Source organism: Ovis aries, chromosome 4 (assembly GCF_016772045.2).
Source record: "Ovis aries strain OAR_USU_Benz2616 breed Rambouillet chromosome 4, ARS-UI_Ramb_v3.0, whole genome shotgun sequence".
Classification (NCBI taxonomy): domain Eukaryota; kingdom Metazoa; phylum Chordata; class Mammalia; order Artiodactyla; family Bovidae; genus Ovis; species Ovis aries.
In genome coordinates, this window is record NC_056057.1 from 65550839 (window position 1) to 65565108 (window position 14270).

Below are 14270 nucleotides of genomic sequence, written 5' to 3' on the forward strand. Positions count from 1 at the left end.
ATAATCCCACGGAGAGAGGAGCCTGGCAGGCTACAGTCCAAGGGGGTCACACAGAGCTGGACATGAGTGACTAACACTTTCACATTCAAAAGTACTTACTAGACTATCTGGCTATAGAAAGCACTAAAATGTTAGCCATTAGTATCATAAAATTTAAAACATCGTAATTCTGCACACTGTTCTGCTAGGTTGTGGGTACATTTAATCATCACTGCAGCACTCAGTTCTTATATCTAGTTGAACACTCATGATTAAGTTTATTTTGCCTTTTTTGGCCTTCAATAGAGGCTTGAACGGAGAAGGCAATAGCACCCCACTCCAGTACTCTCGCCTGGAGAATCCCATGGACGGAGGAGCCGGGTAGGCTACAGTCCACGCGGTCGCTAAGAGTCAGACACAACTGAGCGACTTCACTTTCACTCTTCACTTTCATGCATTGGAAAAGGAAATGGCAACCCACTCCAGTGTTCTTGCCTGGAGAATCCCAGGGACAGGGGAGCCTGGTGGGCTGTCGTCTATGGGGTCGCATAGAGTCGGACACGACTGAAGTGACGTAGCAGAGGCTTAAAATCTAAAAAAACCGACTAGTCTGTGTCCCTTATTATATTCTACATAATATTCTTTTGTGTATCTGAAAACAAAGTTACTCCTTAATTCTTACCTATTTAAAACCCTCTTCCTACCATTTCCATCCTTTTATGTTCTTTTCTTATGCTGGGAAAGATTGAAGGCAAAAGGAGAAGAGGGCGGCAGGGGATGAGATGGTTGGATAGCATCACTGACTCAATGAATTTGGGCAAACTCCAGGAGATAGTGAAGGACAGGGAGGCCTGATGTGCTGCAGTCCATGGGATCGCAAAGAGTTAGACACGACCCAGTGACTGAACAACAATAAAATGTTCTTTTCTAGATGTTTTCTGGTTTCTATGTCCTTTTCAGGATGCAGAAACTAATGCTATATATATTCTCTAACTAGTTAAAACAAGTAATACTGGAATAGTTTTATCCTCCAGTATCCAAGTTAATGGGCTTTCCTGGTGGCTCAGTGGTAAAGAATCCGCCTGCCAATGCAGGAGATGTGGGTTCAATCCCTGTCGGGAAGATTCCCTGGAGGAGGACATGGCAACCCACTCCAGTACTCTTGCCTGGAAAATCCCATGGACAGAGGAGCCTGGCGGGCTATAGTCCCTGAGGCTGTACAACTTAGTGGCTAAAACAACAACAAAAGTCATTAAAAATCATTATGTTTCAATATAAGATAGCAATCAGAAAAAAAAAAAGATCTTGCACTTAGTAAATTAAAAGTATTGATTGAGAGTCTCAAAAGATATTTATTGAATGAATAAACATCAACCAGAGCACTCTGTGCTAGACTCTGGCAGGCAACAACAAAAATCCTGGTTAATATATCATTATTACTATCTAAATATATTTTTACATATAGGCTAAAAGGCACTATGAACCATCAGATGTTTCTGTGTGAGCCAGCTCTCTCCATCTCCCTGCCTTTTTATCTGTCCGAGAAAACTGGATTTTCACTGCAGTTTTATCATTAGCAGTTACATGTCTCTGCGAGACATATTTTGTCTGAGATGTAACTTTACTTGTGAAACAAGAACAGTAAATACTTAGATCTCTCTTAGGAGGTTTAAAATGGCAAGTCTATCTAAAAAGTGCCTGCTATAGAATATTTGACATATAGGCACTTGATAAATGGCACCATTATGATTATTATTGTTCTTTCAAGAATGACTGTTCAGGAAGCCTTTCAAAATGGTGTATTCGTCCAACATTCAGCACTCCTATACATTGGTCGTCTGGTCCAGTATAAAACAAAAATTCACTGATATATATTTTCTCAGGCTACCCTTCAAGAAACTGTGTACAGGAATCAGATTAGCAATCTACCAATTTTCTGATACTGAAATCTTTTATAATCATTTCTTTTCTAGGAGACTGTTCTTGCCCTATGTGTCAAATTACTATCTTGGAAGAAATACCCTGATCCTTCAGATCCTATTAGTAAGGTCCATATGATTAAATTATTTTTTAACATATTTATCTATTTAGCTGTGTCGGGTCGTAGTTGTGGCCTATGGGATCTAGTTTGCAGACCAGGGATCAAACCCATAACCCCCACAGTGGAAGCACAGTCTTAACCACTGGACGGCCAGGGAAGTCCCTCTCTTCATTCCAATAATGCTTCATTCTCAAATAAAAAGCTGCCATGAGTGTTTGATATTAACAGCTTATTCAGTTACTTACCAGCTTGCTTAGAACACAGACACTTTTTTGAACAGTCTCTCTGGTGATATCTGCTTGTCGTACTTTCAATGCCTATTATAAACAAATAGTCATTATTAGAAATTTTTCACGGAAATATTTAAAAATCATTGTGTTTCAATATAAGCTAGCAATCAGAAAAAAAGTACTTGTGCTTAAAAGTACTTACTGAGAATCTCAGAAGATATTTATTGAATGAATAAACGTCAACCAGAGCACTCTGTGTTAGACTCTGGCAGGCAATGGGAATGTAACAGTGAGAGACCATCTCTGCTCTCAAGGAATTTACAGTCTGGTAATACTTTATGTATAAACTGCCACAACCATAATGCAAACCAGTCATCCTTGGTTCCAGTTTTAAAATGGATACCCCTTTCAGAGACTTTTGTTTCTGGTCAGAAGGGGACAGTTTAAGAGCTTGTTTCTCCAGAGATGGAAGAATCGTCAGCAGTTTTATTATGCTGGTAATTCTCCACTGTTGGGAGTCTGTCCTGGCACACCTGTATCCTACTGCAGTCCAGTTCTGAGCCATAACTCAGGTCCTGGTGATTTTGAGGATGACCACATAAGATTTCTGAAGTTCTCTGCTAGGAAACAAGACTTGATCAACCCCAGGATAAGCTGTGAGGGTAGCCAAGAGTGACTCTCCCCCTTCTCGTGTACTGCCTGACATCTCCTCGGATCTGTGTCTTCAACTGCCTGAGAACTGATGATCTGTTGTTAAATACATTGACAGTAGAGTCTTTCTTCAATCTGCTTCTACCTCTTTACCTTTATTGGATTCATCCATTAGGTCTCACCTTTGTTCAAAGGGAATGAAAGGCTTTCTCCTAGGCTCTAGGGCCTCTGATGTCTGATTTATCTGTCTAGTTATCAGATAAGGAGAGAACAACCTGGAGAAACGGGCAACCCTAAAAGAAGTGGGTCAGACTCAGGAGGTAAGGGAGACAGGCAGTATGGAGTGCCATTTTAAGGATGTCTAGGCAGAGCATGAGAACCGCTGTTAACAACAACAGCACTGGAGAAATAATTGTACTGTGATTATACAACTTACTGGAGAAGGGAATTGGCTACCCATCCCAGTATTCTTGCTGGGAAAATTCCATGGACAGAGGAACCTGGCAGGCTACAGTCCATGGAGTTGCAAAGAGTCAGATACAACTGAGCGACTAATACACACATACAATTTACAGGGGTAAAAGGCGGTAAAAGGAACAGATTTCCAAGAAAAGGCAGCAGCTTGATTCCTTTCATCTAGTAATATCAATGTGCAAAGGTCAGTATGTGAAGAAATAAAATACAAATTCTCAGATTTCTCTTTCTCTAAATTCAGTTATTCACTTGAAGGGCTTCCCAGGTAACTCAGCTGGTAAAGAATCTGTCTACAATGCAGGAGACCCTGGTTTGATTCCTGGGTCAGGAAGTTCCCCTGGAGAAGGGATAGGCTACCCACTCCAGGAGTCTTGGGCTTTCCTGGTAGCTCAGATGGTAAAGAATTCACCTGCAATACAGGAGACCAGGGTTCGATCCCTGGGTTGGGAAGATCCCCTGGAGAAGGGTATGGCAACCCACTCCAGTATTCTTGCCTGGAGAATCCCCATGGACAGAGGAGCCTGGCTGCCTACGTGCATGGGGTTGCAGAGTCAGCCACGACTGAGCAATTAAGCACAGCATTCATTCACCTGAACCAAAAACATTTACAACGTGTGTCCTCGGTTCTAGGCCCTGTGCGTGGAGGGTTATTTCATGTAGTTAACTAGCTTGTTTATGCTGGAGTTTACTTATTACTTTTCAAATGGTTCAGGGAAACACACACAAAGCAAGTGTGGTAGAATATTAACGACTGCTGACTGCAGATGGCTGGGTATACAGGTATTTATTGTACCATTCTTATCTGTGTTTGAAACGTTCATTATAAAAATTAAAGAAAAATTTTTATGACTAAGTTAATTACCCACCTGAGGAAGCTTTTAAAACTTTGTGATTGCCTAGGATCAATTATTAGAGATTCTAATTCAGTCTGTAGAAGGAAAGGCCCAGCAATTATGCTTATAATTGAAAAGTTTCCAAGTAGTTCTGGTTAAAAACGATTGTTTTAGAGCAGTGGTTCACATCTGCCCTGAATATGAGAATCACCTGGGGAGCTTTTAATACTCCTGATGCCAGAACATTAACTCAGAATCTCTGGAGTGGGGACCCAGTCATCCCTACTTATCTAAAACTCTCCAGGTGATTCCAACGTGCAGCTGAGAACTACTTCAGGCTTCCCAAGTGGCACGAATGGTAAAGAATCTGCCTGCCAATGCAGGAGACCTTGGAGAAGGAAATGGCAACCTACTCCAGTATTCTTTTTTTTTAATTAATTTATTTTAATTGGAGGCTAATTACTTTACAATATTGGCCCACTCCAGTATTCTTGCCTGGAGAATTCCATGGACAGAGGAGCCTGACGGGTTACAGTTGTGTGGTCACAAAGAGTCGTACGTGACTGACCATACCAGTACCACTACTTCAGAGTATTAATGATTTCATAAAAGGAAAGCAATCTACTCAGAAAGGGTATCCACACTGCAAAAAGAATGGTGGTGCTCAGAAACAAAGCAGGAAAGGGGAAGCTACCCATCTAGGTTTATTTGAATTTGTTAGTCAGAGCTATTATACTAAGTTAGGCATTAAGAGGGCAGGTAAGTTTAAGAATGATCAAAATCTTAATTATAGATAATTAAGATAACTTGTGAGTAGTTTGCAGCTACGGTCAGTACTTTCCACTACTTCTAGAAAGTTTCTGAAAAAAAGAAAAACACTCATTATCATTCCTTTTTTAAAGTTTTCATACCAAACATTAGAAATAGAAAACTCAAGGATACCATGTAATTGAAATACAGTATTCTGAAGATAAATGGATAGTTTAGGTATCACTATCTAAAAACAATGTACCAAACATTATGATACAAATATAGTCACTAATCTCAACTTAGAAAAACATTCATGTGAATTAACTGGTACAGTAGAGAAAACAGCTACACAGTTTGTAAAAATTTAAAACAATATTACAGGTACCACATGAAAAATAAAGGCATATGTATCTCCCCAAGTTCTACATCTTAAGTGGCCAGTACAAGGAGTTTTCAAGTATTTTTTTGGTTTTAATTTTAACTGTCTTACCTTGGCTTCAATCTGTCGATAGCAAGAGATACCATATATAGTGGCTCCATTTCCATTTCTGGGTGGCAAGTGAAAAAACACAGTATCTAAGAGATATACAGAAAAATGTAAATACCAAAGTAGATTACTTGTATTTAATAATCAACTCTGACATTAGTATAATGCAGTCATTGAAACAAAAATGATGAAGTAACAGGAACCCATGTCAGATTTATTTCTAGCATCAAACCACTGGTTTCTTAGAATTCCTCTCTCTGCCTTTCAGTGTATACTCACCACACAAAAAGCTCTAGAGGCTGAATTGTAACAGGATGAATTGAGACTACAGTTGCCTTTCTCAGAAAATACTTTATTATACAGGATTATCCCAGATTAAAAGAAAGTAAAGAATCCTATCAACCAAAGGCAACACAGAAATTTTGAACAGATCCAGGAAATTCTTAGGACAATTAAGGAAATCTGAATGTAGGCTGGATATAAGGTGGTATTATGGAATTACTGTTAAATCTCTTAGCTGTGGTAAAGGTCAAATCCAAAGTCATCCCAGGAATGATCTTACTTTTAGAAAATGCAGGCTGAAGTATTTACAGATAAAGCATCATGATGTTTACAACTGACTATCAAATAGTACAGGCAAAACCATGAAAGTGTTAGTTGCTCAGTCATGTCTGACTCTTTGAAACCCCATGGACTATAGTCTGCCAGGCTGCTCTGTCCATGGGATTCTCCAGGCAAGAATACTGGAGTGGGTAGCCATTCTCTTCTCCAGAGGATCTTCCTGACCCAGGGATCAAACCTGGGTCTCCAGCATTGCAGGCCGATTCTTTACCGTCTGAGCCACCAGGGAAGTATAATATAGGCAAAACCGTAGACATATAAAGAAAATCTGTCAAATATTTACCATTCTTCTAACTTTTCTGTATGTTTAAAAGCTCTCATACTAAAAATATTTTTACAAAAAGATTTGTGAATTGGCTATTCCCCAATACAAAATAAAAAGTTAAAAAGGTTTGTGAGGTTAAAAATACAGCATTTAAATTTTATGTTAAACTGCATAGTAGAATTTGCCTCATTTCATACAAAAAGTAATAAATTTTAGAAAAACAAGCAACCAAACCAAGTTTAATCTGGTGTCTTAGAAGAGCCTATAAAACCATGATAAAGCATATTTCTTCATTAAGCCATTCAAAGCACTCATGTATAGGGTGATAGGAGATTCCATACTAACTTCACAGCCTACTTTCTTTGAGGGTGTTAACACGCTCCTCATGCGTGAAAACTTTTAAGCAGACTGTGACGGCAATGCTTCAGGAGAGGAAAAACAACCCCAGGTGTTTTCAGATGGGCACTGGAAGATGAAGCTAGTAAACTTGTAGCTAGAGCTTCAATCAGCCTGCAGCTGGTCCAGGTAACCTTCCTGAGTTTGTCTCTGAGAGGAGTCTGAGGTTTAAATACAGAAAGTGCTACCAATAGCAGCTGTCCTAATATGGCTAATCACTTACCTTGGCCAGAGCTCTTGGCAGAAGAGTGGCCAGTGTTCACCAACCATTGCCGATATAAGCCTGGTACTCTTCTGCAGATCCTCTAGTATAAATAACTCACTAGTCCTCTTCAAACAAGCACTTAAATATTTTATGAACAATCACTAGGCCAAATGTCTTTCATTACCAGTACTCAGACTCTAACATGTCGGAGCAAATTTGAAACAAAAACAAAAACAAAAAAGGCATCTATTGATTGCTCCACTGTCTGTTTACATACCTTCTTGGTAGTTGTGTGCGCCATCTGGTAAGGCAAGGAAGGGCAAGTACTTCCATTCTTCAGGTAAGCTGTGACTATCATGTCCATCTCCTGGAATCAGGGGTGGGTAAGAGAACTCGACCTAAAATGGGAAGGAATGTTAGCCAACAGGGTGAAGATCAAAGGGAAAGTTATACCTCGACAGGCAAAAATGCTTCCAAACTCTCAATGACAGAAGTAAGGATAAGCCATGCTTGTTGATGCCATTTGACAATATCAACAAACCTACCGGTATAGAAGAAGAAAAAGAAAAAAGGAGGATAAGAAGAAGGAAAAAAAAGTAAGCCTTCCCCCTTTTTTGATTTAAAGGAGTTTAATTTTGACGTGTTTAAGGGTAGGGTGTAGTGGGGGTGGTGACTGAATTGGAGATGTACGTTTGGGAGTTGTTACCAAATAGATCAATACCCAGTTGTGGATGTGACTGGTGATAGAAGCAAAGTCTGATGCTGTAAAGAGCAATATTGCATAGGAACCTGGAATGTTAGGTCCATGAATCAAGACAAATTGGGAGTGGTCAAACAGGAGATGGCAAGAGTGAACGTCGACATTCTAGGAATCAGCGAACTAAAATGGACTGGAATGGGTGAATTTAACTCAGATGACCATTATATCTACTACTGCAGGCAGGAATCCCTCAGAAGAAATGGAGTAGCCATCATGGTCAACAAAAGAGTCCGAAATGCAGTACTTGGATGCAGTCTCAAAAACGACAGAATGATCTCTGTTCATTTCCAAGGCAAACCATTCAATATCATGGTAATCCAAGCCTATGCCCCGACCAGTAACGCTGAAGAAGCTGAAGTTGAACAGTTCTATGAAGACCTACAAGACCTCTTAGAACTAACACCCAAAAAAGATGTCCTTTTCATTATAGGGGACTGGAATGCAAAAGTAGGAAGTCAAGAAACACCTGGAGTAACAGGCAAATTTGGCCTTGGAATGCAGAATGAAGCAGGGCAAAAGCTAATAGAGTTTTGCCAAGAGAACGCACTAGTCATAACACTCTCTTCCAACAACACAAGAGAAGACTCTACACATGGACATCACCAGATGGTCAACACCAAAATCAGACTGATTATATTCTTTGCAGCCAAAGATGGAGAAGCTCTATACAGTCAGCAAAAACAAGACTGGGAGCTGACTGTGGCTCAGATCATGAACTGCTTATTGCCAAATTCAGACTTAAACTGAAGAAAGTAGGGAAAACCACTAGACCATTCAGGTATGACCTAAATCAAATCCCTTATGATTATACAGTGGAAGGGAGAAATAGATTTAAGGGACTAGATCTGACAGAGTGCCTGATGAACTATGGATGGAGGTTTGTAACACTGTACAGGAGACAGGGATCAAGACCATCCCCATGGAAAAGAAATGCAAAAAAGCAAAATGGGTGTCTGAGGAGGCCTTACAAATAGCTGTGAAAAGAAGAGAGGCAAAAAGCAAAGGAGAAAAGGAAAGATATAAGCATGTGAATGCAGAGCGGTGTTGAAGAAGACTCTTTTGAGAATCCCCTGGACTGCAAGGAGATCCAACCAGTCCATTCTAAACAGAGAGTTCCAGAAAAACATCTATTTCTACTTTATTGACTATGCCAAAGCCTTTGACTGTGTGGATCACAATAAACTGTGGAAAATTCTGAGAGATGGGAATACCAGACCACCTGACCTGCCTCTTGAGAAACCCATATGCAGGTCAGGAAGCAACTGTTAGAACTGGACATGGAACAACACACTGGTTCTAAATAGGAAAAGGAGTATGTCAAGGCTGTATATTGTCACCCTGCTTATTTAACTTATATGCAGAGTACATCATGAGAAATGCTGGGCTGGAAGAAGCACAAGCTGGAATCAAGATTGCTGGGAGAAATATCAATAACCTCAGATATGCAGATGACACCACCCTTGTGGCAGAAAGTGAAGAGAACTAAAAAGCCTCTTGATGAAAGTGAAAGAGAGCGAAAAAGTTGGCTTAAAGCTCAACATTCAGAAAACGAAGATCATGGCATCTGGTCCCATCACTTCATGGGAAATAGATGGGAAACAGTGTCAGACTTTATTTTGGGGGGCTCTAAAATCACTGCAGATGGTGACTGCAGCCATGATATTAAAAGACGCTTACTCCTTGGAAGGAAAGTTATGACCAACCTAGACAGCATATTCAAAAGCAGAGACATTACTTTGCCGACTAAGGTCTGTCTAGTCAAGGCTATGGCTTTTCCCAGTGGTCATGTACAGATGTGAGAGTTGGACTGTGAAGAAAGCTGAGCGCCGAAGAATTGATGCTTTTTAACTGTGGTGTTGGAGAAGATTGTTGAGAGTCCCTTGGACTGCAAGGAGTTCCAACCAGTCCATTCTAAAGTCCTGGGTGTTCACTGGAAGGACTGATGCTAAAGCTGAAACTTCAATACTTTGGCCAGCTCATGCAAAGAGTTGACTTACTGGAAAAGACCCTGAATGCTGGGAGGGATAGGGGGCAGGAGGAGAAGGGGACAACAGAGGATGAGATGGCTGGATGGCATCACCAACTCGATGGACATGACTTTTAGTGGACTCGGGAGTTGGTGACGGACAGGGAGGCCTGGCGTGCTGCTATTCATGGGGTCGCAGAGTAGGACACGACTGAGTGACTGAACTGAACCAAATAGATGGTAACTGAAGACAGGAAGCCCTGAGAAAAACCAATATCCTCTTGAACTGAGTAGGAGAGAGTCAACAAAGAAGCCTGAGAAGCTGAGTCAAGATCTAGCTTTGCTTCTCATCAGCTGACTCCCTTGCTCCCAATACTGGAACTTATAGTTTCAATGAGCTGTTAGGGGATGAGTGGGCATTAACTACCACTTTAGGTTATTTTTTGCCCCAAGACTGAGAACTGACCAATGAAGTCTAATACTGTATCTTATAGAAATAACGGTTTTTAGCAGAAGCCACCAGTTTCTGGCATTCCCCAGGTTTACCAGCATTCTTCCCTCTGCTTCATCTTTTGGTTATCTCAGTGAGAGCTGACAAAATTCAATGCTGAATACCTTGATTGTATCACACTGACTTACATTTAATTTTCTTTCAAAACATACTTTTTTTAAAGGGATTTGCATTACATCAGTAATAAATACACTAAAGTTGGAACAACATAAGGATGAGAATCACTTTTAGATCTCACCTTTAATGTGGAAGGACATGATGGCTGATTTTCCTACATTTAAGGTAATCAAGGTGCCACTAGTTATATGAGAGCTGATTATAAAAGGGCTTTAAAAATTATTATTTTTAACAAGTAATCTCATGCCATACTGAAATGTTTAAATTTCCCTGCCTCCCACCTCCAGAAGCAATCAACATTTCAGTTTGAAAGGATTTTTCAAAGGTTTGATTTATGGAGTCAAACTTTCTCTCCAAGATCAGTTATTTAATATCAGTTAACTGGAGGCATAAATAATCTCAAGCTACCTTCACATCTCTCTGTGTCTTCTCTATCATACCAGTTTTATACTGGCAATTCTTCAAAGTGTAAGGGAAGGCAAAATGTGCCATCAAGAGAAGGATGTAAGTTCAAACCTCAAGCTATGAATCTGGCAGTTACAAAGTTAAAAAAGAAAAAAAATTACCAACTCAGAATCCTTGGTTTAACAGGAAAAACAACAACCCCCCCCAAAAAAACACCAAGGAAATAAATTATTGTATTTTATGTAAACACTAAAGTCCAATATATAATACTTAACATAAGAAGACTTGGTAATTATTACAAAATAATTTCATTTGAAAAACCACTAATTTTAATGTATAGTATTTACTTTAAAAACATTTAGTATGGAATAAACATGCTTTTAAATAAATATGAGCATCATGGATTCAAATTATCACAAGTACATCAAAAGTATGTTGCTCTTTATGATCCAAAAAGTTTTTGCCAACTAAAACTTATCACTTGAAACCTGTCTCTACAAGGATTAGGTCACTAACCACTTCAGTCACGGACCTTCAACATACTCTGAATGGAATTTAGGGCAGAGATTAGGAATGAGGCACTCTGTGCTCTCAGAAAAACTGGCAGAGCAGGCTGTCAGATATTTTCAGAATATTTATGAGCCTAAATTCTTAAGCTAAAATCTTAAAATTTAGATATAATTTTAAATTATACCTAGAAAAGCACTAAAATCATTGACAAGGATATCTGCTCCTTGTGACTAGCAGTAACCCTTTGCCAAATGTGTGCTTAATTCCATGTATCCCCCCTTCACCAAAATCACACAGTATTGGTATATATACTGACCTCCCCAGCTACCTCTTCAGAGCAGCTCCTCAGACGTTTCTGAGAGGCTGTCTCCAGGGCTATAGTCCTCATTTTGCCCCCAAATAAAATTTAACTCACAACTCTTATGCTGTGCCTTCTTTTTTCATTCGACAACTTTAATCGTGAAAATTCCAAAAGAAAGTAGTACAACAGTGCTCAATCTCCTATTTAAACATAGGAAAGGAATTTCAAAATTTTTACTCATTATTGAAAAACATGAAAAAAATTATTCACACTTTGTGCTGACAAGAATATGGGGTTTGGCTGTGCAACTATAAATTGGTACAGCAGTTTGGGTGGCTATTTGGCAGAATTACCAAATCAGTAATACATTTACTCTGACTTAAGTTCTATTTTAGGAATTTATTCCACAAATACACACAGATGTTCACATGGAGAAGTACAAAAATGTTCACAGTGATATGACTTACTGTAGCATAAAAACTGGAAACCTAAATATTCATCAGAGGATTGGTCAATGAGATTTTACATCAGTTCTCTCCAGCTGTTAAAAAGAATGGTAGACTTATATATATAGATAAAGCAAGACAGGTACAGTACACTGTGAAGTAGGTAAAATAAAAGCCCTCCAGACATGTCCATCTCCTAATTCTCAGAATCTGTCCTTACAATGCAAAAGGGATGTCGCAGATAAGATTATCTCCAGATGGGGATTATCCAGGCGGTCCCAATGTAATCACAAGGGTCCTTATGAGAGGCAGAGGAGGCAGAGGCAGAGACAGTGATGGTGATATGCTTCAAGATGCTTTGAAGATGGAGGAAGGCACTTGAGCCTTCAGAAGTCACTTGAGCGAAGGAGTGCAGGTGACCTCTAGAAGCTGGAAAACGCAAGAAAACTAATTCTCCCCCAGATTATCCTGAAGCAATGCAGAGCTGCCTTAGTGAAACCCATTTCAGATTTCTGACCTCCAGAACTCTTAATAAATTTGTACTGTTTTAAGTGTGTGGCTTGTGGTAACAGTAATAGAAAATTAATGCAACTATTAAATTTAATGAGGAAGCAGGATATCAGTAAACATAGCATAATCCTACTTCTACTCTAATCCCATTTATGCAAACAGTTACATAGCACATCTTTGTAAATGAATTAAAAAACATCCCTGAAAAACATCTTTAATATAGAGGTTTTATCTCTGGAGAGATAAATAGGGTCGGAGATAAAGGAATAGTCCTGCTTTTTTCTTTTCCCATTGTTTTTTAAAATTTCCAAGTTATAGAAAATGTGAACAATCTTATACTTTCACCTGTATTCACAAGCTGCTAATTTTTGTCCACATGTGCTTTGTGTTGCACGTGTATACGGATACATTTTCTAAACCACTTGACGGTAAGTTGAAAATATTATCGTTTACTTTTAGGTAAACTGGCATTTATTTTTAAATGACTGCTGTTAGAATTTAAAAAACGCAAAAGATAACCACAAGCAGTTCCTAATTTCTGAAGGAAATCTTATTTCCATCCTATCTTTTTGGAAGCAAAGGGAGGTGAAAAGATCTATTTTCCTGATGATTTAGTTAACAAGTTACCAGTGACCAGAGCCTAATTAATATCTGATGCTATGTTATGTTCAATATATTCTCCTGATTCTACTGAAGAAAAACCTGCTTTGAGTGACTTTAGTTGGAATATAAAATATAGTCAACTCATAAAATTGTTTTAACTGTAGATACTACATATGCTTGAAGAATTCCATGAGTAAATTAAGGCAGCTTTAGACTGACTTGCACCCAGAATATTTTTAACAATGCTTCTTTGGGAATATGTATTCAGAATTTCAAACAGCCAACTCTGGTGATACAACTTTTTACAAATTGAACATTGCCTATATTGTGTTGGCAACTTTCTAGAATTCTACTGGTTTACCTGCCACCAACAAATCCTTGCATTTGGAGACTGCTAAACTTTCTAATCAAGTTTATAACACTTCCACACAAACTCCTTTGTGTCTACACATATACAATAATTTCAATATAGTTTTGTTTCATTAGTCAACTCTCTACTGTTGAATATTTTTATAGCTTTTTAAAAAACATTATTATTAGCTATACAGGACAGTTAAATGTGATGTAATAAAAAATATATATTTGACCTATGTCCCTGGTCCTAACCTCCTACAACCCTTTGGAATTTCCCAAGTGATAGGAACATCTTTTGTTATTCATAAGAAGATGCTTGCAACCACGCCAGTGTCCGAAGGCAGAAGGAGAAGGGGAGCAAAGAGAACAAGATGATTGGATGGCATCACCGACCCAATGGACATGAGTTTGAACAAGTTCCGGGAGCTGATGAGGGACAGGGTAGCCTGGCGTGCTGCAGTTCATGGGGTTGCAAAGAGTCAGATACGGCTGAGCAACTGAACAACAACAAGCTAACGAGGTGACTCTAGGTGGGGTTAAATGACTCTGGAACGGGGCCTGGTCACCAGAATGAGGAAGCCTTGATTCAAAGCGAGGAACTTTCAGCTCCACCTCTCAATCTCAGGGAGGGGAGAGGGAGTGGAGATTGAGTTCAATCACCAATGTCTAATGATTCAATCCATCATGCCTATGTAATGAAACCTCCATAAAATCCCCAAACAATCAGGTTCAGGAAGCTTCTCAGCTGATGAAGACACTGAGGTGCTAGGAGGATGCTGTTCCCAGAGAGGTCTTGCAAGTTCCATGCCTCGGCTCATATACTTTATCCTGTGCATCTCTTCCATTGGGCTATTC

At 39.3% G+C, this 14270-nt stretch overlaps 1 protein-coding gene across 2 annotated transcripts in view; it reads right to left on the minus strand.

The window, feature by feature from the left end:
• The window catches only part of AVL9 (AVL9 cell migration associated), a 55560-nt gene that overhangs the window by 30067 nt on the left and 11223 nt on the right, over positions 1–14270 (minus strand). For both annotated transcript variants that reach the window (XM_042249213.1, XM_004007917.5), the window contains exons 2-4: positions 7210–7330; positions 5449–5534; positions 2266–2337 (exon numbers count right to left, since the gene is read on the minus strand). In XM_042249213.1, the coding sequence (XP_042105147.1) occupies positions 2266–2337; positions 5449–5534; positions 7210–7330 (279 nt within the window). The remainder of the gene's footprint in view (positions 1–2265; positions 2338–5448; positions 5535–7209; positions 7331–14270) is intronic.